Below are 23,298 nucleotides of genomic sequence, written 5' to 3'. Positions count from 1 at the left end.
GGACTGTCCCCAGGATCCTCAGAGCTGCAGCAGGAGAGAAGTATCTGGCCCCCCTTCTGTTACTAGACCCTGCTAGCTGTTGCTGGGCTTGGCCACAGTGGGTTGCACAAGTACTGAGGTACAAAGCACACAGTGCTCCATGGCCACATTTAATATTTTAATGTTTGTTAAATAAATTTATTTTAAACACTTGGGATCAATTGTACAGGAGCTGCCTGGCTCTATTGCAGATGTGACCAGAGCCACCTGTCTCCTTGGTCACTGACACATCCATCCATGTTCAAACACACACAGCAATAACTCTGAGACACACATTCCTGCTTAATCGTGGTAGATATCAGCTGTGGACAGTACAAGGAGAGTCCTCCTGCATCCCAGGGCAGGGGGGGAGGCAGAGGGGAGTGCTAATAGGTCCAGCCACCTCGTGGCTAGTCAGAGGTATAACACAAAGGAGGCATACTACCTGTTTTGTAGCCCTTCATGGGCTACTGAATGCTCTGTCTCCTGTTGTTGTGAGAAGGGAGGGGGGTGGGTTCCCACTTCATGCCCTCTCCACCAGTCACAGTGAGATCAACCCAGCAGGGTTACAAATACAGGGTTAGGAAACAGACATGGAAAAAAACCAGAGATGCTAAATTCTAGACCAACAATTATCCCCATCTTCCCTCTCACATAACACCATCACCCCCAGTGCACTCCGTGCTAGGGCAGTGGTGACGCAGCTGGGATGGGGTGCTCCTCATGCTTGGGTGCTGATACAAGCCACACCAAGGCATGGTGGTCAGGACTCAGATGGGTGGATTCCCCTTCTTGGCTCCTCCTAGTGCTGGCAGAGTAGCCCTCTCAGCTGCTATGTGCCCTGGGGTGTGCAGACCCCCCTCTAGGCCTCTGGGAGGGGTCTGACAACTAGCACTTGGTGAGTATTTCCAGGGTGCAGGAAGAGTGACTACAGGGCTCTAGGAACAGGGGGTGCACGCAAGCACTTCCTAGGAACATACCCATGGGGTGTGGTCAAACAGAGGCTCTTCCTCTCCTGTAAGGTGCTGCTCAGGCAGGGCGCAGGCTCTCACCCACCCTAACCACTGCCAAGGAGCCCAGTCCTGCCCCTTCCCTCCACACTTGCATTTGGGCCCTTGCCCACATCAGTGCGGGGCCAGCAGTGCCAGTGCTAATGGGAGGCAGCCAAGCTAAGTCACCCGGGGCCTGCTTCTCTGAGGCACTGAGCAGGTGCAAACCATGCGCTCAGCCCCTCGGCACAGCAGGGCCTGGGGGATTGGGGTTAGGCCCTCAAAGTCAGAGGTGACTTTTCAAAATGGTGGTCCAAGCCCAAGCCCATCCCCTTCTCCCTCCCCCCCCCCCATGGTGCTGCCTCCCCACTGCTGCTGTCGCTGCCAAGCCAGGGGGAGGCCTGGCTCAATCTTTGCTTTTGCCAAGGATGGTAGCAGGGTGGGCTCTGCTCTACCCCAGCCAGGCTGACTGCTTAAAGCCAGCCCAGCCTCTCCACTTTACACAGCACCAGAAGCAGGGCTGTGACAGCCCCAGCATTGGCCAACAGTGCGGTTTGGAGGAGGGGCCTCCAGAGCAAGACCATGAGCCTTTACAGCCAGAGCTGAAGAGCCTGGTGCTGTGGCTGAGAGGTGTAATGGACTCCCCTTTGCTGCGGACTGGCATAGGGGGAAGCCCACCACATGCTGACCTGGCCCCTAATATGGTTTGGGCTCTAACAGAGAGGAGGCCTAACGGTAGCCTAGAGCTGGCATGGCATCACCTACTACAGTGGTTCTGAAACTGTGATTCATGGAGCTGTATCTGCTACCACAAGGAAGTGTTATTCAGACAGCAGGTGCTGAACTGTGCATTAGCGGGAGGCCAAGGCAAGCCCCTGTTGGCCTGGTTTTCTGCAAGGCCAAGCACCCACAACTCCATGTGAAGCTTAGTACTGCTGAGGAAACGCCCTTTGGGTTCCCAGCTGAGTAGGGAAGCCAGTGTTGCCCACCTTGCAGTAGTGGGCCCCTGGGAAGGTGACCCCAGGTGAGTCCCAAGTGGGTGCAGGGCAGAGCACAATGGGGTGGGGAAGGTGTGTAACCCTGCATGGATGGCACAGACAAGCTCCTGAATGGGGAAAGCTGTAGCTGGTTCCTGTAAAGTCACCCACTTTCCATCTCTGCTCCCACTGCACCTATCCCCAGGAACAGTCAACATGCACAGAGCGGCAACCTCAGGCAAGTTCTTCCAGCCCCCTTCATCAAATGCTGAGCTCAACCCCACAGGGCCACCAATAGACATCCCATCCCCAAAGGAGCAAGGGCCCCGTTTTCAGGGTGTCTGAGCACTCAGAGATCCCGTTGATTTCAAAACTGGTGTCACAAGGTGCTCAGCCTCTCTGAAAAGCAGGCTGCCCGGAGCCGGCTGCTGGGTGAAGCAGAGTAGGGGAACCACACAATAAGTGACCCCCTAGCTGAATCTGTATGTTCAATCCCCAGACAACCTGGGCTCTAAAAGGATGAGCCCACCCCTGCCGCCTGAGCTGAGACCTGGACATTGGGAGCCTGGTCTGTTAGCTAAGTAGCAGGAGGAGACTCTGAAACTGCTATGTGTGGTCTAGCCACTAAGAAGAAGCAAAGAGCCACTCTGGTTTACAGGGGCAAGACAGAGCAGCAATCGAAGTGAAAAGCTAAAGAGGGAAAGAAAAACAAAAGTCAAAAAGAACAGGAGAGAGAGAATGGAAAGAAAAGAAATAGCAGCATGGCCTGAGGAGCCCGAGGCAGATCGGCACCTGCTTCCTTAAAGGTGACTGGCAAAAGGGGAGGGGGCAAATTAGAGCTGTTCCGTGCTTTGTTTCCAGCTGGATAAAGAACTCTTGAAAGGGCTGGGCTGGTTTTTTAAACTAGAAATCCAGCTCTTGTCTAGGCTGGCAGTCCCAAGGGGGTCTGGTGATGTCATCACTTCAGAGCTTCTCCAGACAGGAAGACTTGAGCAATTGTGGGAGGAAAGGGCATAACACTCAGACTGCTGAAACTGTGAGAGGTTTCTTTTTTTTTTTTTTATTAACTTAATACCCACCCAATTCCAATGCCTAATTAACTCTTGGTTAAAAGAGTGTCTTTGTTAAAGTTTCCACTTCCCAACCTCTTCAATTGAGGTGCTAAGGGCAGAATAAACTCCCATAGACCTCCCAGAAGTCCTCCAGCAAAATCAGAGATCAGCCACAGCATTCCTGATGTTTCTAGTGTAAACAAAAACCCAGTGCACCCTTTTATATATATGAACCCTAAAGAAATAATGACCTTCTTTATACACCTGACCAAGCTGGAAAGGGCACAAGCTCATAAGAACAGCCATACTGGGTCAGACCAGTGGTCCTAATCTAGCCCATTATCAGGTCTTCCGACAGTGGCCAGTGCCAGATATTTCAGAGGGAATGAACAGAACAGGTAATCGAGTGATCCATCCCATCGCCCACTCCCACCTTCTGGCAATCAGAGGCTAGGGACACCCAGGGCATGGGGTTACAGCCCTGATCATTTTTAAAAACCCTTTGCAGGTCACCTTTAAGGACTGGTCCGCTGTGTGAAGTGGTCTGAGAACACCTGGCTTATGGTGGTCCCAGACTCTACTTCCTATTTAAAGGTGCTAACTGATGAAGAGTGCATCCCTTGTGCAAATACGTTTAGAGAGTGAGACTGTAGTGACTGGCCCCCTACAAATGCCTCAGATCAACAGAGGCATTTGTAGGGGGCCAGTCTCCCACCAAGAACTGAACGTTCACCCGGAAAAGGAAGAGAGTCTGTTTGGTGGCAGGGAGGAGTCTGGTCCCACACAGCCCACCTGTAACTGGGGGTAGTGGAAAGTTAATAACCCCCATCCCTATCCCCTCCGCCACCTCAGTTTAAATCCTTCCCTCACAACCAGCTCTGGAAAGCTTTCTTCAAAGGGCCCTGCGCAGAGTCCTCAAATGAAGGTGGTTTTCATGATGTGGGATCTTGGAAGGCGGGGTGCTGGAGAAGGGGTATCAGAGTCACGATTCATTAGCTCTCTCTGGAAAAAAGATCTCACGGCACCTCCTGACTGTGTCCTGGGGAGACTGGACGCTGTGGCCTACTGTCCGGGGGTCATCATAAATTTCATAATCATTCCCTCCCTGCAGGGGGAAAAGAAAATAGGGATGAGGGTAGTAATCACAACCATAACCCCCTCTCTAGCTATAGCTTGCTTTATCTTACACAACCCCCCTGGAGACTCTGTAGAAGGGTTGTTCATCTGCCACTGAAATGCAGCCACCTCTGCTGCTGGAGGGGAACATGGCAGCTCGTAACAGGCTACTAGCGTTTGCCTGAAACACCCGCCTCACGTTGTTAGCAGGTTTTGATCCTGCTGAGAAAAGGTTCCATGGGGTTTGCTGATTCAATGAGGCAAGTGACTCATTGCCCCATGTGGCTCTAAGGAGCTGGGAGCGGCTCTAGGAGGATTTAGGGTCTGGTCTGAGGCGCGACTGTCAAATCTGTAGCGGGAATGGAGCTAATTTTTATCATCTTGCTGCTGCCAACAAAAAGCCAAATGCAAAGCCCGGGAAACAGGGGAATATGGGTTGCTGCAGCGTGTGACCTGTGCTAATGGAGTAGGGGGGAAAGGTCCCTGCTTACACCGCTGCTCTGCAGCTACAACACTCTGGAGTAGTTTAAGACAGGAAGCGAAGAATACCACATCCATCTGAAACGACTGGAGAATTTTAGAGCAGTACAATGTAGTTACCCAAGCCGGAGCTTGGCTAACACCCCTCCCCCTACGTCGGTGGAGATGCCCGAGTCAGCTTATTGCAGCAGGTAAGGCTCATCCTGTAACTGACTCCAGAGAGAAAGCAGGGCCGTTCCTGTTTACACTGAAAAGCCTCTGCGGAAGTGGGTGAGGTTTTGGTTTACATCTCATTGGTTACATGGCACCTTCAGCAGCATAGCCCTTCCCAGACCTGTGCTGGGCCACTAGGTCAGTAATGACTCAGAAGGAAGAGAGCCACCCGCTGAATCCCCAACACCACTTCTTACAGCACTCACCCCTGGAGATGCAAGTTCTGCTGGGACTGCAGCCTGCTATGGTACAGTTGCAGGCCCTCATTTGCACTAGAGAGACCCCCCTCTCCCCACTAGAGGGCAGTCTTGCTTGATACCAATTCCAAAGGGAGTTTAGGTGAAGTCCCATATAGCTGGAGAAGGACCCCCTGCCCTCTCCTCGGACAGGCTGCCAGCCTAGAGGAGAGAAATGCCCCCCCCCCCCCGATATACTCACTGGGGTTGTCTCATTCCCGAAGAAGTGGATGGTGTCGAACTGCTCGTCGTTGAGGATGTCGAGGCAGTAGCGCTTGTCCCAGCCCTCAGGGAAGACATCAAAGCTTATCATACCACCTGCCAGCAGGAGGGAGGTTGTTAGGCAATCTGGCTGGTGTTGGAAGGGTGCGGGGTGAATTCCAGACCTCGATACCGTGGGGCAAAGGGCAATGTCTGTCCATGTGGTCCAGGCAGGCACCAACCCAGCCATGGTGATCGAGTCTCTAATGCATTATCAGGATGACAGCAGCTGCTGTTTCTATGGCAATGGGCTGTGATGGCATCAGCAAGGCCCTTGTGATTCCAGCCAAGGGCACAAGCAGGAACCAGTGAGGCTTGTGTGGGTGGGGGGAGGCCCTGCTTTGCTCCAGAGAAATCTGCCAGAGGTACTGTACCAGAGAGGTCTGTCCCCTTTCAGGTGTAGTGGGATCTGGGGCTAGCCAACCCTGTTCCATGACATGGCCCCTTTAAACAACAGCTGTTTAAGGAGGCAGCAGAGAAGCTGGGGAATGGGGGCCAGGTGTTAGTCAGGGAGCTACCTCCTGATCCAGGATAAAACCCAGCTGTTGGCTGAGACAGGTGGAAGAAGAGAGAGACTGTGGAGTAAGCCTGGATCCTAGCAGGCAGGGGCACTTGACTCTGTGCACAGCCCATGGAGGAGCTGTGAAATCCCTTGGCCAGAGGAATGGTGCTGAGATACCAGGGCAAGGAAAAGACTCCCCAGAGGAGCCAGAACAGAGGTGGGCAAACTACACAGGACCATCCTGCCTGGCCCCTGAGCTCCCGGCTGGGGAGGCTAGCCCCCAGCCCCTCCCCCATGCCCCTCCCTGCAGAGCTATGCTGCTGTGCGGGCAGCGCTCTGGGCAGCAGAGCTGCGCGCTCCTGCCGAGCAGAGCAGCAGTGTGCCTGGATCCAGCTGGTGCAGCAGCCAGACATGCTGCTCTGCATGGTAAGTGGGCTGGGGGGTTGTATAAGGGGTGGGAGGTGGTCAGGGGATGGTCGAATGGGGCAGAGGTTCGGGGGGAGCGGGGTGGTCAGGGGAGGGGGTTGGATAGGTGTGGGGTCCCAGGGGGCCTGTCAGGGGTGTGGATGGCGTTGGGGCAAGCAGTGGGGTTGGATAGGGGGTGGAGTTCCAGGGGGTGGTGGGTCCCGGGAGGGGGCAGTTAGGGGACAAGGAGCAGGGGGGGGTTGTATGGGTTGGGGGTTCTGAGGGGGGCAGTCAGCAGGTGGGAAGTGGGAGGGTGCCAGGCTGTTTGGGGAGGCACAGCCTTCCCTACCCCGCCCTCCATCCAGTTTTGCAACCCCAACATGGCCCTCGGGCCAAAAAGTTTGCCCACCCTTGAGTCAGAAGCTGCAGTGGGAGTGACAGAGCTCCCTGGCACCAAGTTAACTGGAGGGGGAACTGGGAACCTGAAGGCCTAGATGGAGGGTGAAACTGGAAACCCCAAGAGGAAAGGGCTTGGGCCTGAAAGGGCCAAAGGAGACTAACCATTTCCTAAAGCCTTAACCGATCCCCAGGAAGGGGAACGTTACTGCAAGTATTCTGGGCTGCGACCATGTGCTTGGAAGAACTAGGAGGGAACTAAGGGCTGGGCGCCTGCAGGGTCATGCTGTGCCATGACGGGGCGTGCTCTGGGACAGGCCCCTGCCGCAGTACTTCCATGGCTCCATCCCCACCGTATCCAAGTACCTCACAACTCCCCTACCTCACAGGGGTGTTGAGAAAAGTGCTAGCATCCCCTTTTACACAGGGGAAGCTGTGGCACAGAGATACTAAAACAACAAGGAGTCCTGAGGCACCTTAAAGACTAACAGATTTATTTAAGGCATAAGCTTTGTTTTTTTTAACCCACAAAATCTTATGCCCAAATAAATCTGTTAGTCCTTAAGGTGTCTCAGGACTCCTTGTTTTTGTGGATACAGATTAACACAGCTACCCCCTGATACTTGACAGAGACACTAAGTGAGTTGCTTGAAGGTCCCACAGAAAGCCTGGGGCAGACTAGGAATTGAACCCAGGTCTCCTAAGTTCCAGGCTAGAGCCCTCCCATAATCCTTTCCTTTAATACATCCATATGTATTTAGATATGGAAAATATTGTGTCAGCGTGCTCTGTCTCTAAGCAGAGCTGGGCAGCGAGAGTGGCTCCTGGCACTGGCAGGGCTAGAAGATCAAATGCAGAGGGAATGACAGATGGCACTCAAGGACAGTGAGTTCTGTCTCAGTGTTCAGTGGTGTGAGCAGGGGACTTGGTGCCAGGAGCTCCTGAGGCCTTCTGCCACTCTTCAGCTCTGTGCACATCCCTTTCAGAAGGAGTCCTTAATTTGTGTCTCCCCATTTTTGGGTACTCCAATCACTTTATGCCTTATTTTTAGAGGGGCTGAGTCCCCGCAGCTCCCATTATCTTCATGTGCTCGCTTACAATCCTAGTTTACTGCTGGCAGCGTACCAAAGTCATGGGAGAAAGGACCATTGTTCTGTTCTTGTTCCATGTGCATTTGAGGAGGAGAACAGGACTGCAATGTCTTTGCCCTTCTCTGCTATGACAAATGGTCTGTGCCAATGCTGGCAGGGATCACGAGATGTTCTTACTGGGGCAGTGAAAGGGGATGCTGCCTAGAGATGCAGGCTCCTTGGAGTGCAGAGTGTCCGGGAGTCTGAATTACACAGAATGGCCAATGATGTGCCACCTCCACCATGCCCTCCCCCCCCCCCCCCCCCCCCCCCCCCCCCCCCCCCCAATCACTCATCCCTGCTACACTCTTAGTAACAGGCTTTCTTTTTGAGGGGAGCCTTCCATTTTTAGTCATGCCTATCTTCCCTGAGGAATGGCTTTAAAGAATTCAGCCCTGTCACTCACCCAGCCTGATGACCTTCCACTTCAGTGAAAAGACCCAAGAGTGCTCCTCTCCTGCTGTGCTCCATGAGGCTGGCTGGGGGCTGAGCACTCCTGAAAAATCTGGCCATTAAAGTGCAGTTTCACTCTGATAAGTGACTGCATAAAATGGTATCATGGACTCCACATTTACTGCCTCAGTGACTCCAGATGTAGCTTTTCCTTGTAAATGGAGTAAAGGCAGTTTTCTTACCAGTCACCCCTGGAGACACAACCTGGGAGCTCAGACTCAGGCTGGGCTCTTCCCCTCTCCTGCACCAGTGGGTTCAGTGGGGTTACGTAGGTGGGACCGAAGGTAGAATTTGGCTCTGTAGTTGGAACTCGGTTAGCAATCCTGTTGCTATTGTTTGAAACAGAACAAATTCAAGCTCTCTCTCCCATAACTGTGTTGGCTCAGTACAGCTAACAGGAGTAAAATATAGTTAAAACTTAGTGTGTCACTAAAGCCAGCACATCTGAGTGATACCAGGGAAGCATATCTACGGTTTTCGGACCATAATCACACTTTAAATAGGAAACAGGGTTTGAGATCCCTCCCTAGGGATGAACACGGGGAATACACCTCCCAGGGATCTCCATTTGGAGTACACCTCTGCCATTCACTCAAGCAGATGCTCTCCCACTTTTAAGCAGGAAACAGCCCGGCATCCTTCCCTTCCAAGATCCCTACAGAAAATTCATCACACAGGGAAACCCCACAGTAGCTGTGATGCACTCTGCTCACCTCGAGAGAACCGTAGGCCTTTCCCAGCAAACTCCCTCTGCAGGGCTGCCACAAACTTCTCTCGGATCCTCTCTTTCTGCAGATGGGACAAACAGAAGGAGAGCAGGTTTTGAATGACTGTATCCTTGATAGGCCTCATTCTAGATTCACCAACAGGCCTCTCTCTGTGCATTACCAGGTTAGTTTCTCTGCTCTCATCCCAGTTTCCAGGCCAGAATTTCCTTGTTACCCCAGCAGCAAGTACAACCTCCTTCCTCTGTCTCCTGTACTGAGCACCTAGGACAACTGCTGGGGGAACAAGGGGGGTATTCAGCATGGGCTGTGAGGATTCAAAATGGACTCTGCTTTTATGCTACTTTAATTTCTCCCTGTATATGATCCCTGCCCCGACCAGTCTCGCACTGCTGTAGCCAGCCCACATTAGCCTTGGCCATGTCAGCCTAGAGGACCCCAGGTCAGGATGGTCCAGGTCAGCTGTTGAGCAACTCCAAACCAAAGCCCTTTCCTGCACCTCCCCCTCCCCCCCGCCCCACACACAATGAGCTGATGCATTTCACCATCAATGTTATTCCCCCTTGAAGGTTCAGAGGCCCAGTTCAGGACCCAAAATCCATAGTTCCCCACTTATACATCTGCCTTCATGTCTTGACATAGGCTGACCTCTTCTGCCCTTGGGGAGGGTAGAAGGAAGCCACCACAGATAGGTTGGTTCAGCCGGTATTTGCCAGGATCTCAGAGCTCTGTAGATCTGTTTAGGAGACTGGTGCTGGTCTGGAAGACCCATTGGGGAGACACCTGCTCTATTTGGGCTGGGGAATTGGGCACAGTACTCTTGCCAGCAAGTTAAAGAAGTATGGATTGGATGAATGGACTATAAGGTGGATAGAAAGCTGGCTAGATTGTCGGGCTCAACGTGTAGTGATCAATGGCTCAATGTCTAGTTGGCAGCCGGTATCGAGCGGAGTGCCCCAGGAGTCGGTCCTGGAGGTGGTTTTGTTCAACATCTTCATTAATGATCTGGATGATGGGATGGATTGCACCCTCAGGAAGTTTGTACATGACACTAAGCTGGGGGGAGAAGTAGATATGCTGGAAGGTAGGGATAGGGTCCAGAGTGACCTAGACAAATTGGAGGATTGGACCAAAAGAAATCTGATGAGGTTCAACAAGAACTAGTGCAGAGTCCTGCACTTAGGACAGAAGAATCCCAGACACTGCTACAGGCTGGGGACTGACTGGCTAGGAAGCAGTTCTGCAGAAAAGAACCTAGGGGTTACAGTGGATGAGAAGCTGGACATGAGTCAACAGTGTGCCCTTGTTGCCAAGAAGGCTAATGGCATATTGGGCTGTATTAGTAGGAGCATTACCAGCAGATTGAGGGAAGTGATTATTCCCCTCTATTCAGCACTGGTGAGGCCACACTTGGAGCATTGCGTCCAGTTTTGGTCCCCCGACTACAGAAGGGATGTGGACAAATTGGGGAGAGTCCAGCAGAGGGCAACAATAATGATTAGGGGGCTGGGGAACATGACTTACAAGGACAGGCTGAGGGATCTGGGGTTATTTAGACTGCAGAAGAGAAGAGTGAGGCGGGATTTGATAGCAGCCTTCAACTACCTGAAGGGGGGTTCCAAAGAGGATACAGCTAGGCTGTTCTCAGTGGTGGCGAATGACAGAACAAGAAGCAATGGTCTCAAGTTTCAGTCGAGGAGGTCTAGGGTGGATATTAGGAAACACTTTCACTAGGAGGGTGGTGAAGCGCTGGAATGGGTTACCTAGGGGAAGTGGTGGAATCTCCATCCTTAGAGGTTTTTAAGGCCCAGCTTGACAAAGCCCTGGCTGGGATGATTTAGTTGGTGTTGGTCCTGCTTTGAGCAGGGGATTGGACCTCCTGAGGTGTCTTCCAACCCTAATCTTCTATGAATGGGACATGTCGTCAGTTGACATTGCTGCTTGGCTGTGACTGGAGATGGACCCTGAGCTGTAAGTTCACTACCTAAGTTCAGCGCTGCTGGCTTTGGGGTTCTGGTCTAAGACCATCTCTAGTCATGACCGTGAAGAAACACCATTGAAAATGAGAGACTCTTCTTGGGACAGCTTCTCTAGCACAAGGTTGTACACAGGGAGCCTGCACCCCTACTTGATCAGTGGCAGCAGATTAGTTCAGTTCTTTTATTTAGGCCTGGTCCACACTAACCCCCCACTTCGAACTAAGGTACGCAAAGAATTCGAAGTACCTTAGTTCGAACTTACCGCGGAGTACCAGCACGGCAAGTACTTCCGGGATCGATTTATCGCGTCTAGACAAGACGCGATAAATCGATCCCAGAAGATCGATTGCTTACCTCCGGGTCCGGCGGTAAGTGTAGACCTACCCCTCATCTATATATTTCCTTTGGTTTCCCATCCTTATCACAGCCTCAGCCTCCAGAGCTTATACAGGCAAGCCCACAGCCATCAACACAATCATGGGCATGGATATAAGATGAGACCCAAGTGCTGTGGTATTACATGGTCAGAAATGGTCATCGCCCCACAATGTAATGCCCAGTCACGGAGGATGGATCTTGGCCAATTACCTTGTCCAGCTCGGAGAATTCTATTCGCTCCTCCAGGGTGCAGCTTCGGCCAATGGGAGAGATGTTCAGCATTCCATTGCGGAATTCTATGAAGGTCCCGCTGTGCATGTGTAGATGTCCAGGTTTTTGTGTGGTTTTTTTTTTTTTTTTTTGGGGGGGGGTGGGGGACAAGGGAAAGAGAGAAGGAGCCATTAAAATAGGAGTGGCTGTAAAACGTGTAATGTAAGGAATGTCTGCAGGGACACTAGGTAGGCTAAAAATGACAACAGGATTATCCTCATCCTTCAGGTATCAAGTGCTCACGCTCTAGCCCAGAAATAAACAAATCTCCACTTTTGCTGCTACAGTGCAGCAAGGCACATCACTGGGATATTAACCACAGCCAAGCTTAGCTGATATAGAGTTGAGGGGAGTTGCCCCAGAATGACAGCATGTCTTTAGAGAGAAGGAAACATGTCAACCCAATCTAGTCCAGAGCTCAGGGGGAGGGAGCAGTGTCTCGGAAGCTTAGATAATGCGAGCGCAAAGTGATCTTGTGGTTAAGGCACTGGGACTCAAGTGATGTGGGTTCAATTCTTAGCTCTGCCACAGACTGTGTGTGATGCCGAGCAAGTCACAATTTTTGTGCCCCAGTTTCCTATCTGTAAGAAGGGGATAACAATACTTCCACTTTTCCATCCACTGGTTTGTCTACTTAGATTATCAACTCTTTAGAACAGGGTCTGTCTCTTAAATTGTGCATTTGCAATGCCCAGCACAGCAGGACTCTGCTCTTGGATAGGGCCTCTAGGTGCTATCAAAATACACATAATGAGACCAAGAACAAAGCCAGTGGATCTGCAATTCTAAATGGGACCGTAACATCCAAATGCCTGGATCTGAATGGTACAGAAGCAGCAGTTCGGTAGGAGAGGATCATTACCGTTTCTTGGGCAGCTTCAGGAGAGCCATGTAGTTGAGACAGAAGTTGATCAGCTCCTGCAAAAGCTCCTCCCCGAGGTGATTCTGGATAGCCTGTGGGGCAGGGGGAAGAAAAGGTCAGATGAAGCCAAGGCTACCATCAATTTGCCACAAATCACATGGGCTACAAAATCCATCCAGGATGCCCACTAGGGTGATGACTGGACAGAAGGAGCAGGGTGGCTTTAGTAGGTGCTGGGGGGATTGGAACTGGCAGTCCTCTGGATGGTGGCATATGGCTGGTTTCATCTGGTGCTGATGGAACTGAAGACGGACTTGGTGGAGGAGGCAGGGAAAGAGAGCCCCTGTGGCTTGGTGGGAGACATAGCAAGTGAGTTAGGCCTACCTGTTTGGCGACCAGCTGCCCATTCTTGTACTGCACGGTGCCATTCTCTGCAAAGACGTAATCAAACTTGTCGATGACTGTGGGGAATGGGTGTGTGGGGCAGGGGAGAGCAGGGTGGGGAAGGGAGATGAAGGCGAGAGAAAAAACATTAGCACAACCTCGTCCGCCACTTGGAATCAGAGCAGTGCGGAGTGATGGATATTGGCTGGATTCAGAGCTCTTTGAGCCTTTACTCCATGGCCGTAGGCTGAGCAAACAGGCCTTGAGCCTCACAGCTCCCTGGATGTTATGCCCATTTTACACATGGGGAACAGAGGCACAGAAAGGGGAAGTGACCTGCCCAAGGCCCTGCAGTGAGTCAGTGACAGAGTTCAGATTAGAGCTCAGGAATGCCAGACTCCCAGCCATGTGCTCATTCTCCTAGAGCATCCTGCCTCCACCCCTTCTCATCCCCACCCCCACCCTCAGCAATGCACTTAATGGTTATCTAACGGTAGCTTCTCCTCCAGCAATAAACAGATTGTTGCTGACCCTGCAATTAACTTCATGCTCCCTTGAGCAGTGAGTTGTCACCAGGCAGCCTCTCTTTGATAAGGAGCTAGAAAGAGGATTTCAGAACTCTGCTGTAGATTTTATGCTGATATTAGAAAAGGGGAAAAAGGAAAGTGAGAGGACAGGACATCTGTCCCTTCCCCAGTCTTTCCTTCTCATCCAAGCACTCTGTCCAATTTCCCGCTGCTATTCAGGACCTTCAGACCTCCAAAACAGAGCGTGTCCAAGCGTGGGAGAGAGTTCGTGCACATTCCCTTTCCATTTACTCGGGCTGTCAATGGGCTATGGAGTTGAAGATGGTAGGACTATATTTCTCATGGAGGTGGGGAAGAGGAGAAGGTAAATTCTAAATGGGCCTCTCTCTATCCTCCCATGCTCTTTGCAGGCCCATGACAGCTAAAAGCACATGCTGCAACTGCTTGGAGCTGAAGACTCTACTCATGGGCTCCACGGCTCAGGCACAGAAGGAGACACAAACATGGTGGGTTACATGTGCACCTCTGCTCCGTTACAAAGGTCAGCTCTGCTGATGTGGATAGCTGCCGTTCTGGCTGTCGGCTGAGCTGCTCCTGCTCTCAATGGCAAAATGTCTGTTGGCTCCAGTGACTTCAATGGGAGCGAGAGCAGGCCCTTAGGTACAAGCGCTCCGCTTCTAGCAAAAGTGGCTGCCTGGGGGCGACTCTGAGCTCAGTAGCACGAGTGGCAATGGTAGTAGTGCAAGCTCTCTCTGTGGGTATGATTTTTATCATCTCTGTGGGTGGAATCAATCTCAGTGTTCAGGTGTCTACATCTGCATGTAATTACCAAAAGCAGACAAGGCAAATTACCTCCCGCCCCGCAAAAGGGAGTAGCCTCTCTCTCTCCACCCTCTGTTTCCCCCACCCCTTCCCACACTCCCCGGATCTGGGATAGGGGGAGCTTCTCACCTTCATCCCCTTCCCCCAGCTGCTCAGCTATCTTGGAATAGTCAGAGCCTCCCACCACGCCGATCTGGACTCTCTCACGCAGCTCCTGAAGGAACTTGTCCACTTCGGGCTCAATTTTCTAGAGGGGCAGGAGCGAGAGGGCAGGTCAGAATACAGCCAGACTAATGGACAAGCTCGGGCCCCACTTACAGCAGGGTCTCCAACGGAAGGCCATTCCTAGCCGGTAGTGACTGGTCCTTGACAGTGTTTCCCTGCTTGGTGAGCACCACTTTAGTCCAGGGTGGGGAGGTACATTGGAATTGTGAATAGCTGCATGACCCCAGATCTGTCTATCATCCCCTCCCCCTGCAGATGGGCTTCCATGGCTCTGAACGAAGTGGCAAGGGATTCTTTGAAAGCCACCTGCCTTCTCTCTTCTCTCACAGCGGCTTCTGTGAGCGGGATGTGGGAGCTGCTCACACACAGAGCTGCAGGCAGCATCCCATCAACCCACACTTCTCTTCTTTGCTTCTGCGGCGTTCAGCTCAACCCTGGCAGCATGTGAGGCCTAGTCCCACGGCGATACGAATGGGTGCTGTCATCTTCCCAAGCCCAGCAGCACACAGTCATCTGGGGGGGAATGGGAACAGGAAGGGGGTACCACCAGGGAATGGAGGAAAAAATACACTGGGAGGGGTGGAAAAATGACATGGAGGAAGGAAACAGCAAAGGACTGATGGAGGGGGAAGAAACACACAAGGAAAGGAGTGCGTGTGTATCCCCCCCACTTGTGAGGAATTATTAGTAAATTGGCACCCCATTCCCCCATGTCCTGTCGCTCCATGTCTTTCCCCTCGCCCTGACACACACAGTGGTAACATACTCCCTTTTCTGTATTTAACTAAGGGGGTGGGAGGTGCCTATCCATCAATAATCCCTCACAAGTGGGAGAGATCCTACCCAGAACATTTGGGAACCAGGCAGAGAAATGTCCTAAGGGATGGCTCCCCATGGGGACAAACCAAACTGCATCACAGAATTCACTGTAAGGGAGCTGGAGATGAAGCAATGACAGCAGGGGCCACAACGAGTCTCAGGAGAGGTGGCAGTCAGGGGCCTGCTCTTGCTCCCTTCCCCTCCCACTGAAGGGCTGCCCCATTACTTCCTAATCCCATTAACAGAATGACAGCTGAAGCAGCATAGGTCCCATCAACCTTTAACTTCCCCCTGCTCCTTGCAGGTCTGGCCAAAATAGTTACAAGCCATGCTGCTGCAGAAGAGGCGAGGCGTCCCACTGTTGTAGGGTTGGACTACATGTGTCTGCCAGGAGCAGACTCTGTCACCACCCTTCTGTTTTATCTTCTCAAGATAAAGGTAGTTTGCTAAGGCTGGAGGGCTGACTCCACCCAGCAACAGCGCCTCTCCTCCTCCCTCTTCCTTTGGCCTGGGGACTTGTGTTCTCCTGTATCACTCGCTGACTGATGGGGAGATCCCTTACAGAATAACTAGCTTTAAAGGTCGGTGTCATTAATCACATGGATACTTTGCCCTCCTGTTCAGCACCTTCATGTGAGGAGCCCAAAGAGCCTGACATGACAAACACAATTCTAGCCTCACAAGCCATCTGCAAGTAGGGTGACCAGACAGCAAGTGTGAAAAATCGGGACAGGGGGTGGGGGGTAATAGGAGCCTATATAAGAAAAAGATCCAAAAATCAGGACTGTCCCTATAAAATTGGGACATCTGGTCACTCTATCTGCAAGGTAGGGAAGTGTTGCTGGTTTGTACCTATAGGTCATGTCTCCACTAGAGAACTGAGCTGGTGGGATGAAGCTGGTCTAGACACAAACATTTCAACATGTCCATTCAGCATTGCATCCACACTGGTGCTGTTCTAAGCCACTTCCCCTGCAATGTCTTCTGGGTACCTACCCCATAGTTCCCAGCTCAGCTGCCAGCAGCAGTGAATTCTAGGAGATCTCAAAAGGTCACCAGTGGACTGTGGGCCAGTAGGGAGAGGACTGTGTGGTCTGTTCTGGTGCTGTCCACACTGCTATCAAACCAATACAGGCTGAAATGATTCAGGGTAAATCGAATATTGTGCCCTGCTTAAAGCAAGTCATTTCTATTGGATAAACAGTTAGAGGCCCTCATCACGGGCCCCATTATGCTGGGCTTGTGCATCATGTGTGTGTACGCACTTGTCTAATCCAAATGCATTTGGCTCACAGGTAAACCATTGAGGGCACTTACGTGTTGTGGGCCCAACAGGTTTTACAAGCATGCCAGGGGGCCACACAGATCTTGGCCTGATAAGTCCTTTTAGTGTAGACAAGGCCATAACATACAGATGGGTAAACTCAGTCCCATAGTGGACAAGGTCACAGTAAAAGAAGAAGGATGTGGGGTTAATCTGTGTGTGTGCAAGAGGCCTTCACTCTGCAGTGGGGCTCAGAACAGTTTATATGTGGATGCAGGGCCAGGGGCAGCACTTCATCCTGGAGTGGCTAACAATGAAGGGATGTGGAGTACAGGTGGGATTACACTGGAAGAGCCAGATGCTTCTAGGCTTCGCCAGCTAGGCCCACCAGACCTGCTCTTGTTCCTTGCAAGGCTCCAGCATCTTTTGCAGACTGTGAGGAGAAAGCAGGTCTCTCCCCTTTCCCTGCTTCTAATACTGAGCAGATGCTGTAAACTGGTTATTGCATAACTAACATACAGCAGGCAGCAACTGAAAGGAACTTTGACATATTAATCAGAGATTTTTTTCTATTTCCCCAAAAGCCAAAATAACTAGGATGCAGGGAGGAGATTTAACCCCAAAAGATACGTCTATGCTGCAATTAAAAACCTGTGGCTGGCTGGTGCAAAGTGACTTGGGCTCAAGGGGTTCGGGCTAAGGGTCTGTTTAATTGCCATGTAGATGTTTGGGCTAGAGAAAGTGGTAGGGTCCCAGAGCTTGGACAACCTCTACACCACAATTTAAACAGCCCCTTAGCTGGAGCCCTGCGAGTCTGAGGCAGTTGGCACGAATCAACCCAGGGTGTCTCACCGCAGCGTAGACATACCCAGTCCCTAAGAGGCTGTTAGACCCGGTCATCTATCCTGTTCTTGTCTCTAGGTGATGTAAAGATCTTGTCCCAGATATAACCAAAAAGGTGCCCCTACGTGGGCTGTGGGAGGGGCAAATGTGCAGGTCACTAGGATGGTGGCCAGATCTCCTTCATCAAATATTACCAGAACAACCCTGTGTGTCCAGCCAGCTGGGGTGACACCTTGGGGTTGTTGCCTATGAAAGGAGCTTTATGGTTTAAGGTAAGGCTGAGAGGCATCAGTCTGTAGCACAATATAAGCATATTGACTTGGCAGCTTTGAGAAACCTCTGCTTGTGGGGAGGCCTGGGATGGGAATAGCAGGGGATGCAGCACGTTCAGCACCATGGTGCATTGGAAGAACAGTGTGGGAGGATGCAGGGATAGCAAAGGTTGTAGCGGGGCAGGAGTGAGAGCACCGGCAGAGCTATGCATGTCAATCTAGAACAGGAACAGCAGGACATTAGCAGTGCTATGGGATCAGGAGTGAAACAGCAGGGGCTGCTGCAGGTCAGAGCGGTGCATTCGTAGAGCTGCATGAGAGGATGCTTGTCCAGCCCTTGCCTATAGTGTGTCGGCCCCTTCCCAGGACCATCTGCCCCTCACTTTTAGAAGCAATAAATGCTCTCCATGTTAAATCACTCTACAACACAGAAAAGCTACAGTTAAATCCAAAGGGCCAAGGCAAAGAGAATCCCTGGTGCCAAATGGTTACGTGGCCTTGCACAGTCTCCTTCTTCCACCCACAGGGTATTTCATAGAAAGGCAGAGCAGGGCTCCAGACCTGCTAGAACAAGGCCCTGAGCTTGCACAACTGGGCTCCAACACACGGCAGCACTGGCTGGGGAGCATTAGCATCCCTGACTCCATCTAACCAGCCACTGCCAGGCGGGGCTTAGGGGACCTGTTGCCCAGAAGAGATGCCGCAGGAGGCAGGTGGTGGCTTCCTTAGTGGAGGGCAACAGGGGCTGGGAGTCCGGGCTCCCCACTGCGCTAGATCCCACAGGCTCCGAGCTGGGCCATGTAGCGCTTCTGCGCGGGTTCAGCGCGGAGCACCGGGCAGGGACTCCGCTCCCGAGCCCCCTGCGCGCGCCGCACCCGCGGGGGCCCGGGGCGGACACCTCCCCGGCCGGCTCCTTTCATGCTCAAGGACGGGCAAGGGGCGCGGGGCCCGGACAGGCCGCAGCCCCGGGGCAGGAGGGAGGGGCCCCCGGGGAGTACCTGGCGAGCCGGCGTGAGGGTCCCATCCACGTCGAAGAGGCAGAGGACGCGCTCCCGGCTCGGCGGCTCGCTGCCAGCCATCGCTGCGGCGCCGGCCGAGCCCCGCGCTGCAGAAGGCGCGCAGGGAGGGCGGGCGGGAGGCGTCGCCCCGTCCGGGCCAATCGCGGCGCACGGGCGGGATCCGGGGGGGGGCATAAGCCTGGCAACACGTACACCCCGGGCCTGCCGCTGCCTGCGGGAGCGCCCGGCCTGGCCGGTTCCCTGCAGCCCCTCGGCGGAGTCCGCTGCGGCCGCCAAAGGAAGGTAGCAAACCCCCTGCCCGCGCAGGACCGCCACGAGCGGCGCGGGATGCATTGACCGCGCCCAGCCCGGCGAGGAGCCCTCGGGGAGGAGGGACAAGGCTGCCAGGGCCTCCTGCTGCCTGGGCTCCTCTCCTGCCGAAGGCTCCCACAGCATCTCAGAGCCCATGGGACGTGTTTTATCCTCGCTCGCCACGCAGTGGAGACCTCCCCCCCCCAGCTTGGGTGGCATGGCAGGAGAAAATAAGGGCAGAATTTGGCTCGCCCACCACTAACGTGCAGCCGTATCTGGGGTGGAGCGCGGTGGCTGTTGAACTGCCCACAGCAACGCTGCACAAGCTTTCCGACAGTAAATGAAAACGAAAGTTGCCGATTTTCCTCTCTCTCTTCCACATCCGTTTATTCAAAGTCTTTAAGCAACTGCACATATGGTAAATGCAGCAGCTGTTCAGAGCTCAGCAACTGCTTTCACCCAGCAGCAGATTTTAGAACGTGTCTTTGCCATGAGAGGGAGTGTTAGAGTAGACATCAGTGTCATTTTTGATCCTTTCTGAAAAGTACCCCTGGGGATAGTATCAGTTACGTTTAAGGTCACCCCTAGCTAGTGGCTACAGTTGTGTCACATACCCTTGAGACCGGGGGATTGGTGGAAAGAGGAATCTAATCCCGTGATGATCATGGAGGCTGGAAAATAATGGGGTAGGGATGACTAATCACTTATTCCGATTACAGTTAAATTAAATGCATTTGTAAACTGCGCAAGACAGCAGCTGCTGTGGATGCTGTGATGAGCCTGACGTAACCAGCCTTGTACTTTACAGCCAAGCAGCTCCCTCAGTGAGGAAAGTAAATCAAGGTTTCGTCTTAAAAAGCTACCCAATCTCACCACTTCTGGGGTTTGACGTAACACCTGTCGTCATGGTATCTATGTGCCACACCAAAACCCTTAACAAAAGGTGTTTTGCCTCTCCCAATTCCAGAGAAGCGTGACTGTGTGTTTGATTGGATAGTATCAGTTCTGAGGAAGGCTTTAGCAGGGCTTTGGAGCTGTGCTCCGGCTCCGCTCCAGCTCCAGGCAAAAACCTGCAGCTCCACTGTTCCAGAGCTGCTCTGCGTTCTAGCTCCAGGCTCCGCTTCAAGGCCCTGCTTTATGGAAAAGGCACGGTTTGATCAGAACAACACCTGGTTTGGCTTCAGTCTGCTGTCTGACAGATCTGCAGCTGGGGCTCTGCCACCAATACTGCTCTGTTCCCAGTGTCTGGGTTAACCATCTATACAGATACTTACACAGGACTGAGTCACACTAGGAGCGGAGAACCTCACAATAATTAATGAAAACAACAAGGAGTCCGGTGGCACCTTAAAGACTAACAGATTTATTTGGGCATAAGCTTTCGTGGGTAAAAAACACCTTACTTCAGATGCCGGTGCCACCGGACTCCTTGTTGTTTTTGTGGATACAGACTAACACGGCTACCCCCTGATACTTGACAATAATTAATGAGTGTTCCTCAGAACATCCCTGTGAGGTAAGGGGGCACTAGCCCCATTGTACAGTTGGGAAACTGAGGCATAGATGGATTAAGTGACTTGCCTAAGATCACACAGGTAATGTGTGTCAAATCTGGGAATTGAACCTAGAGCTCCTGAGTGTTTATGTAGTGCCGAAACCACAAGGTCATCCTTTCTTATCAACAATACCCTTTTGGAATGTAGCTGACTTGGGGGATTATGCAGGATAAAGCATTCTTTGCACTAACTAAATCCAAGTATGTTCAGTGCCTTGTAGATTAGGATCAGGACTTTGCACTGTGCTCTGAAACAAATGGGGAGCCAGTGGTATTCACAAAGCCTGGTTGTTGTGTGTCTGTGTTGGCCTTTGCTGCTAATGAAGTGCATGGGGTTAGGGAACAGCATGTGGACTGGCAGTGCCAAGGGAACTGCAGGTGGTGTGTCTGTAGCTCATCGTTACTGGCCAGGGTCTTTCTTCTACCTCAACCACTGTAACAGAAGCAGTGGATGCCCAAGAAGACTGCTCTGCCCTACTCTTGAGTGCTGGCTCAAGCCATGCCTAGACTTGGCAAATTAGCTAACACGTTAACAAACGTTTTCACTTGGGAAGCACAATTTTCAGTATCAATTCTTCTTTGCAAAGTCAAGTCTGTTTCTTCCAGTCATATTGCTTTGACCTGGTTATCAGTTATACCGCAAATAATTTGGTCCATCTGGAGTTCATGTGACTTAGCATTATTATGCAGGCCTGTACATAGTCTCACCTCACCCCCGGCTTCTTTTAAATAATATGTCTTTCCCAAATTGCATTCTTACATGGATCACAGTGTTCTTGACATTTCAGAATATTTGCTCTCCTGCTCTCACTGGAATGTGCTGTTGGGCTTCAACATCTCTGGACCCATCACATTTCACTTTCTGATTTCTCTTCAATACTTCTTGCTTTCAGTAAAATCTGCAACCATTTCTTCCAGTTCTCTACCAGATCCCCTGCCAGACTGAGGGATTCAGGTGACGTCACTTGCTCCATTTTTGTCAAAGATTTTGTTTTCTTCTGATACTGTGTTAATACTGTGACCCACAGAAGTGCTGGTAAAAGACTATCACCTGGCCTGGTCATACAAAAGATAAAACCTTATCACACAGCAGGGGGCAGTATCCCTAATGTTACCAAGGTGACTATTACTAGGGTGCAGTGGTCCACTTCAGTGGAGATTTGCTCCATGAGTTTCTACCACTCCTCCCCACCTGCCAGAGGAGATCATTCATAAGCTGTTGTGCCAATTTCCATAGCATCTCCGGTGCAGAGGATCCTGGAGCACCTCTTTGAAGAGGCAATTATTGCAGGTGGCTACATGGGGGAGGGTCTGGAAATCTCTTTGCGGGGGGGCGGGACCATATTTTTGTTCTGTGTTTGTACAGTGTGATGGGTTAGATCACAGAAACCCCCTTGGGAGCTGCTAACTGATGTGCCAAGACTACTTCTGCCCCTGCTTTCCCTGTTAGCTTGGGATCCCAGCACCCTGTCTTGCTGAGCCAGACACGCCCGTCTGCTCCAACACAGATCCAGGGTCTGAATTACTTGCCCCAAAACTGCAGACTTAACTGAAAGCAGCTTATAAAAGTGTTCTTGCCTTTGACACTCAGATGCCCAACTCCCAATGGGGTCCAAACTCCAAATAAATCTGTTTTACTTATGAATTGTTTGCCCTCTATAAACTGATAGAGAGAGATGCACAGCTGTTTGCCCCCCCCTGGTATTAATACATACTCTGGGTTAATTAATAAGTAAAAAGTGATTTTATTACATACAGAAAGTAGGATTTAAGTGGTTTCAAGTAGTAACAGACAGAATAAAGTGAATTACCAAGCAAAATAAAATAAAATATGCAAATCTAAGCTTAATACAGTAATACAATTGAGTACAGATAATATCTCACCCTGAAAGATGTTTCAATAAGTTTCTTTCACAGACTGGATGCCTTCCTAGTCTGGGCACAATCCTTTCCCTTGGCACAGCCCTTGATCCAGCTCAGGTGGTAGCTAGGGGATTCCTCACAATGTCTCCTTCCCTTTGTTCTGTTCCACTCATTTATATATCTTTTGCATAAGGTGGGAATCCTATGTCCCTCTCTGGGGTCCCAGCCCCTACTTCTCAATGGAAAGACACCAGGTTAAAGGTGGATTCCAGTTCAGGTGACATGATCACATGTCACTATAAGACTTCATTACCCACTTGCCAGCACACACATATACAGGAGGACTTACAGGTAAAACACAGCCATCTGCAGTCAACTCTTCTGGTTAATGGGAGTCATCAAGATTCCAAACCACCATTAACGGCCCACACTTTGCATAATTACAATAGGCCCTCAGAGTTATATTTTCTAGTTTCCGATACAAGAGTGGTACATTTATACAAATAGGATGATCACACTCAGTAGATTATAAGCTTTGTAATGATACCTTACAAGAGACCTTTTGCATGAAGCATATTTCAGTTACATTAGCATATTTTCATAAAATCATATAGAGTGCAACGTCACATACAGCACCTAGCACAGTGGGGTCATGCTTCAGGACCATGACTCCTAGGCGCTATCACAATACAAATAAGTGGTATGAACATACATGGAACTTTCTGTAGAGGTTCTTATACTGTGCTCGTATCTGTGCGCCTGCCAGTGGTGCGTTAAGCAATGTGACTACACATCTGTCATGTTGTTTGTTCTCTTATCCTCTCCCCAGCAGGAGAAGTGTGTGTAGTGGAGTGTCTTGTTTTTGGTAGGTTTCGTTTTGATCTCTATACCTGCTGCTATGTGTTTGTGTTGGAGAAGGCAGGTCAAAGAAACAAACTGGTCACTTGGAGCAGAAGATATAGAGGCTTGTGA

General features: G+C 51.4%; 1 protein-coding gene across 1 annotated transcript; it reads right to left on the bottom strand.

Moving 5' to 3' along the window:
* Positions 1-144: 144 nt before the first annotated feature.
* PMM1 (phosphomannomutase 1) lies at positions 145-18,711 on the bottom strand. Its single transcript, XM_054030695.1, has 8 exons — positions 18,597-18,711; positions 14,305-14,422; positions 12,827-12,903; positions 12,443-12,534; positions 11,521-11,620; positions 8,942-9,017; positions 5,284-5,399; positions 145-4,141 (listed from the first exon to the last, which is right to left on the bottom strand). The coding sequence occupies exons 1-8, from the start codon at positions 18,675-18,677 to the stop codon at positions 4,019-4,021; spliced, it is 783 nt and encodes a 260-aa protein (XP_053886670.1). The 5' UTR covers positions 18,678-18,711; the 3' UTR covers positions 145-4,018.
* Positions 18,712-23,298: the final 4,587 nt, after the last annotated feature.

Source organism: Malaclemys terrapin, chromosome 1 (genome assembly GCF_027887155.1).
Source record: "Malaclemys terrapin pileata isolate rMalTer1 chromosome 1, rMalTer1.hap1, whole genome shotgun sequence".
Lineage (NCBI taxonomy): Eukaryota > Metazoa > Chordata > Testudines > Emydidae > Malaclemys > Malaclemys terrapin.
The sequence above is the reverse complement of the archived record's forward strand: the minus strand, read 5'-3'. Positions and strand labels throughout refer to the sequence as shown.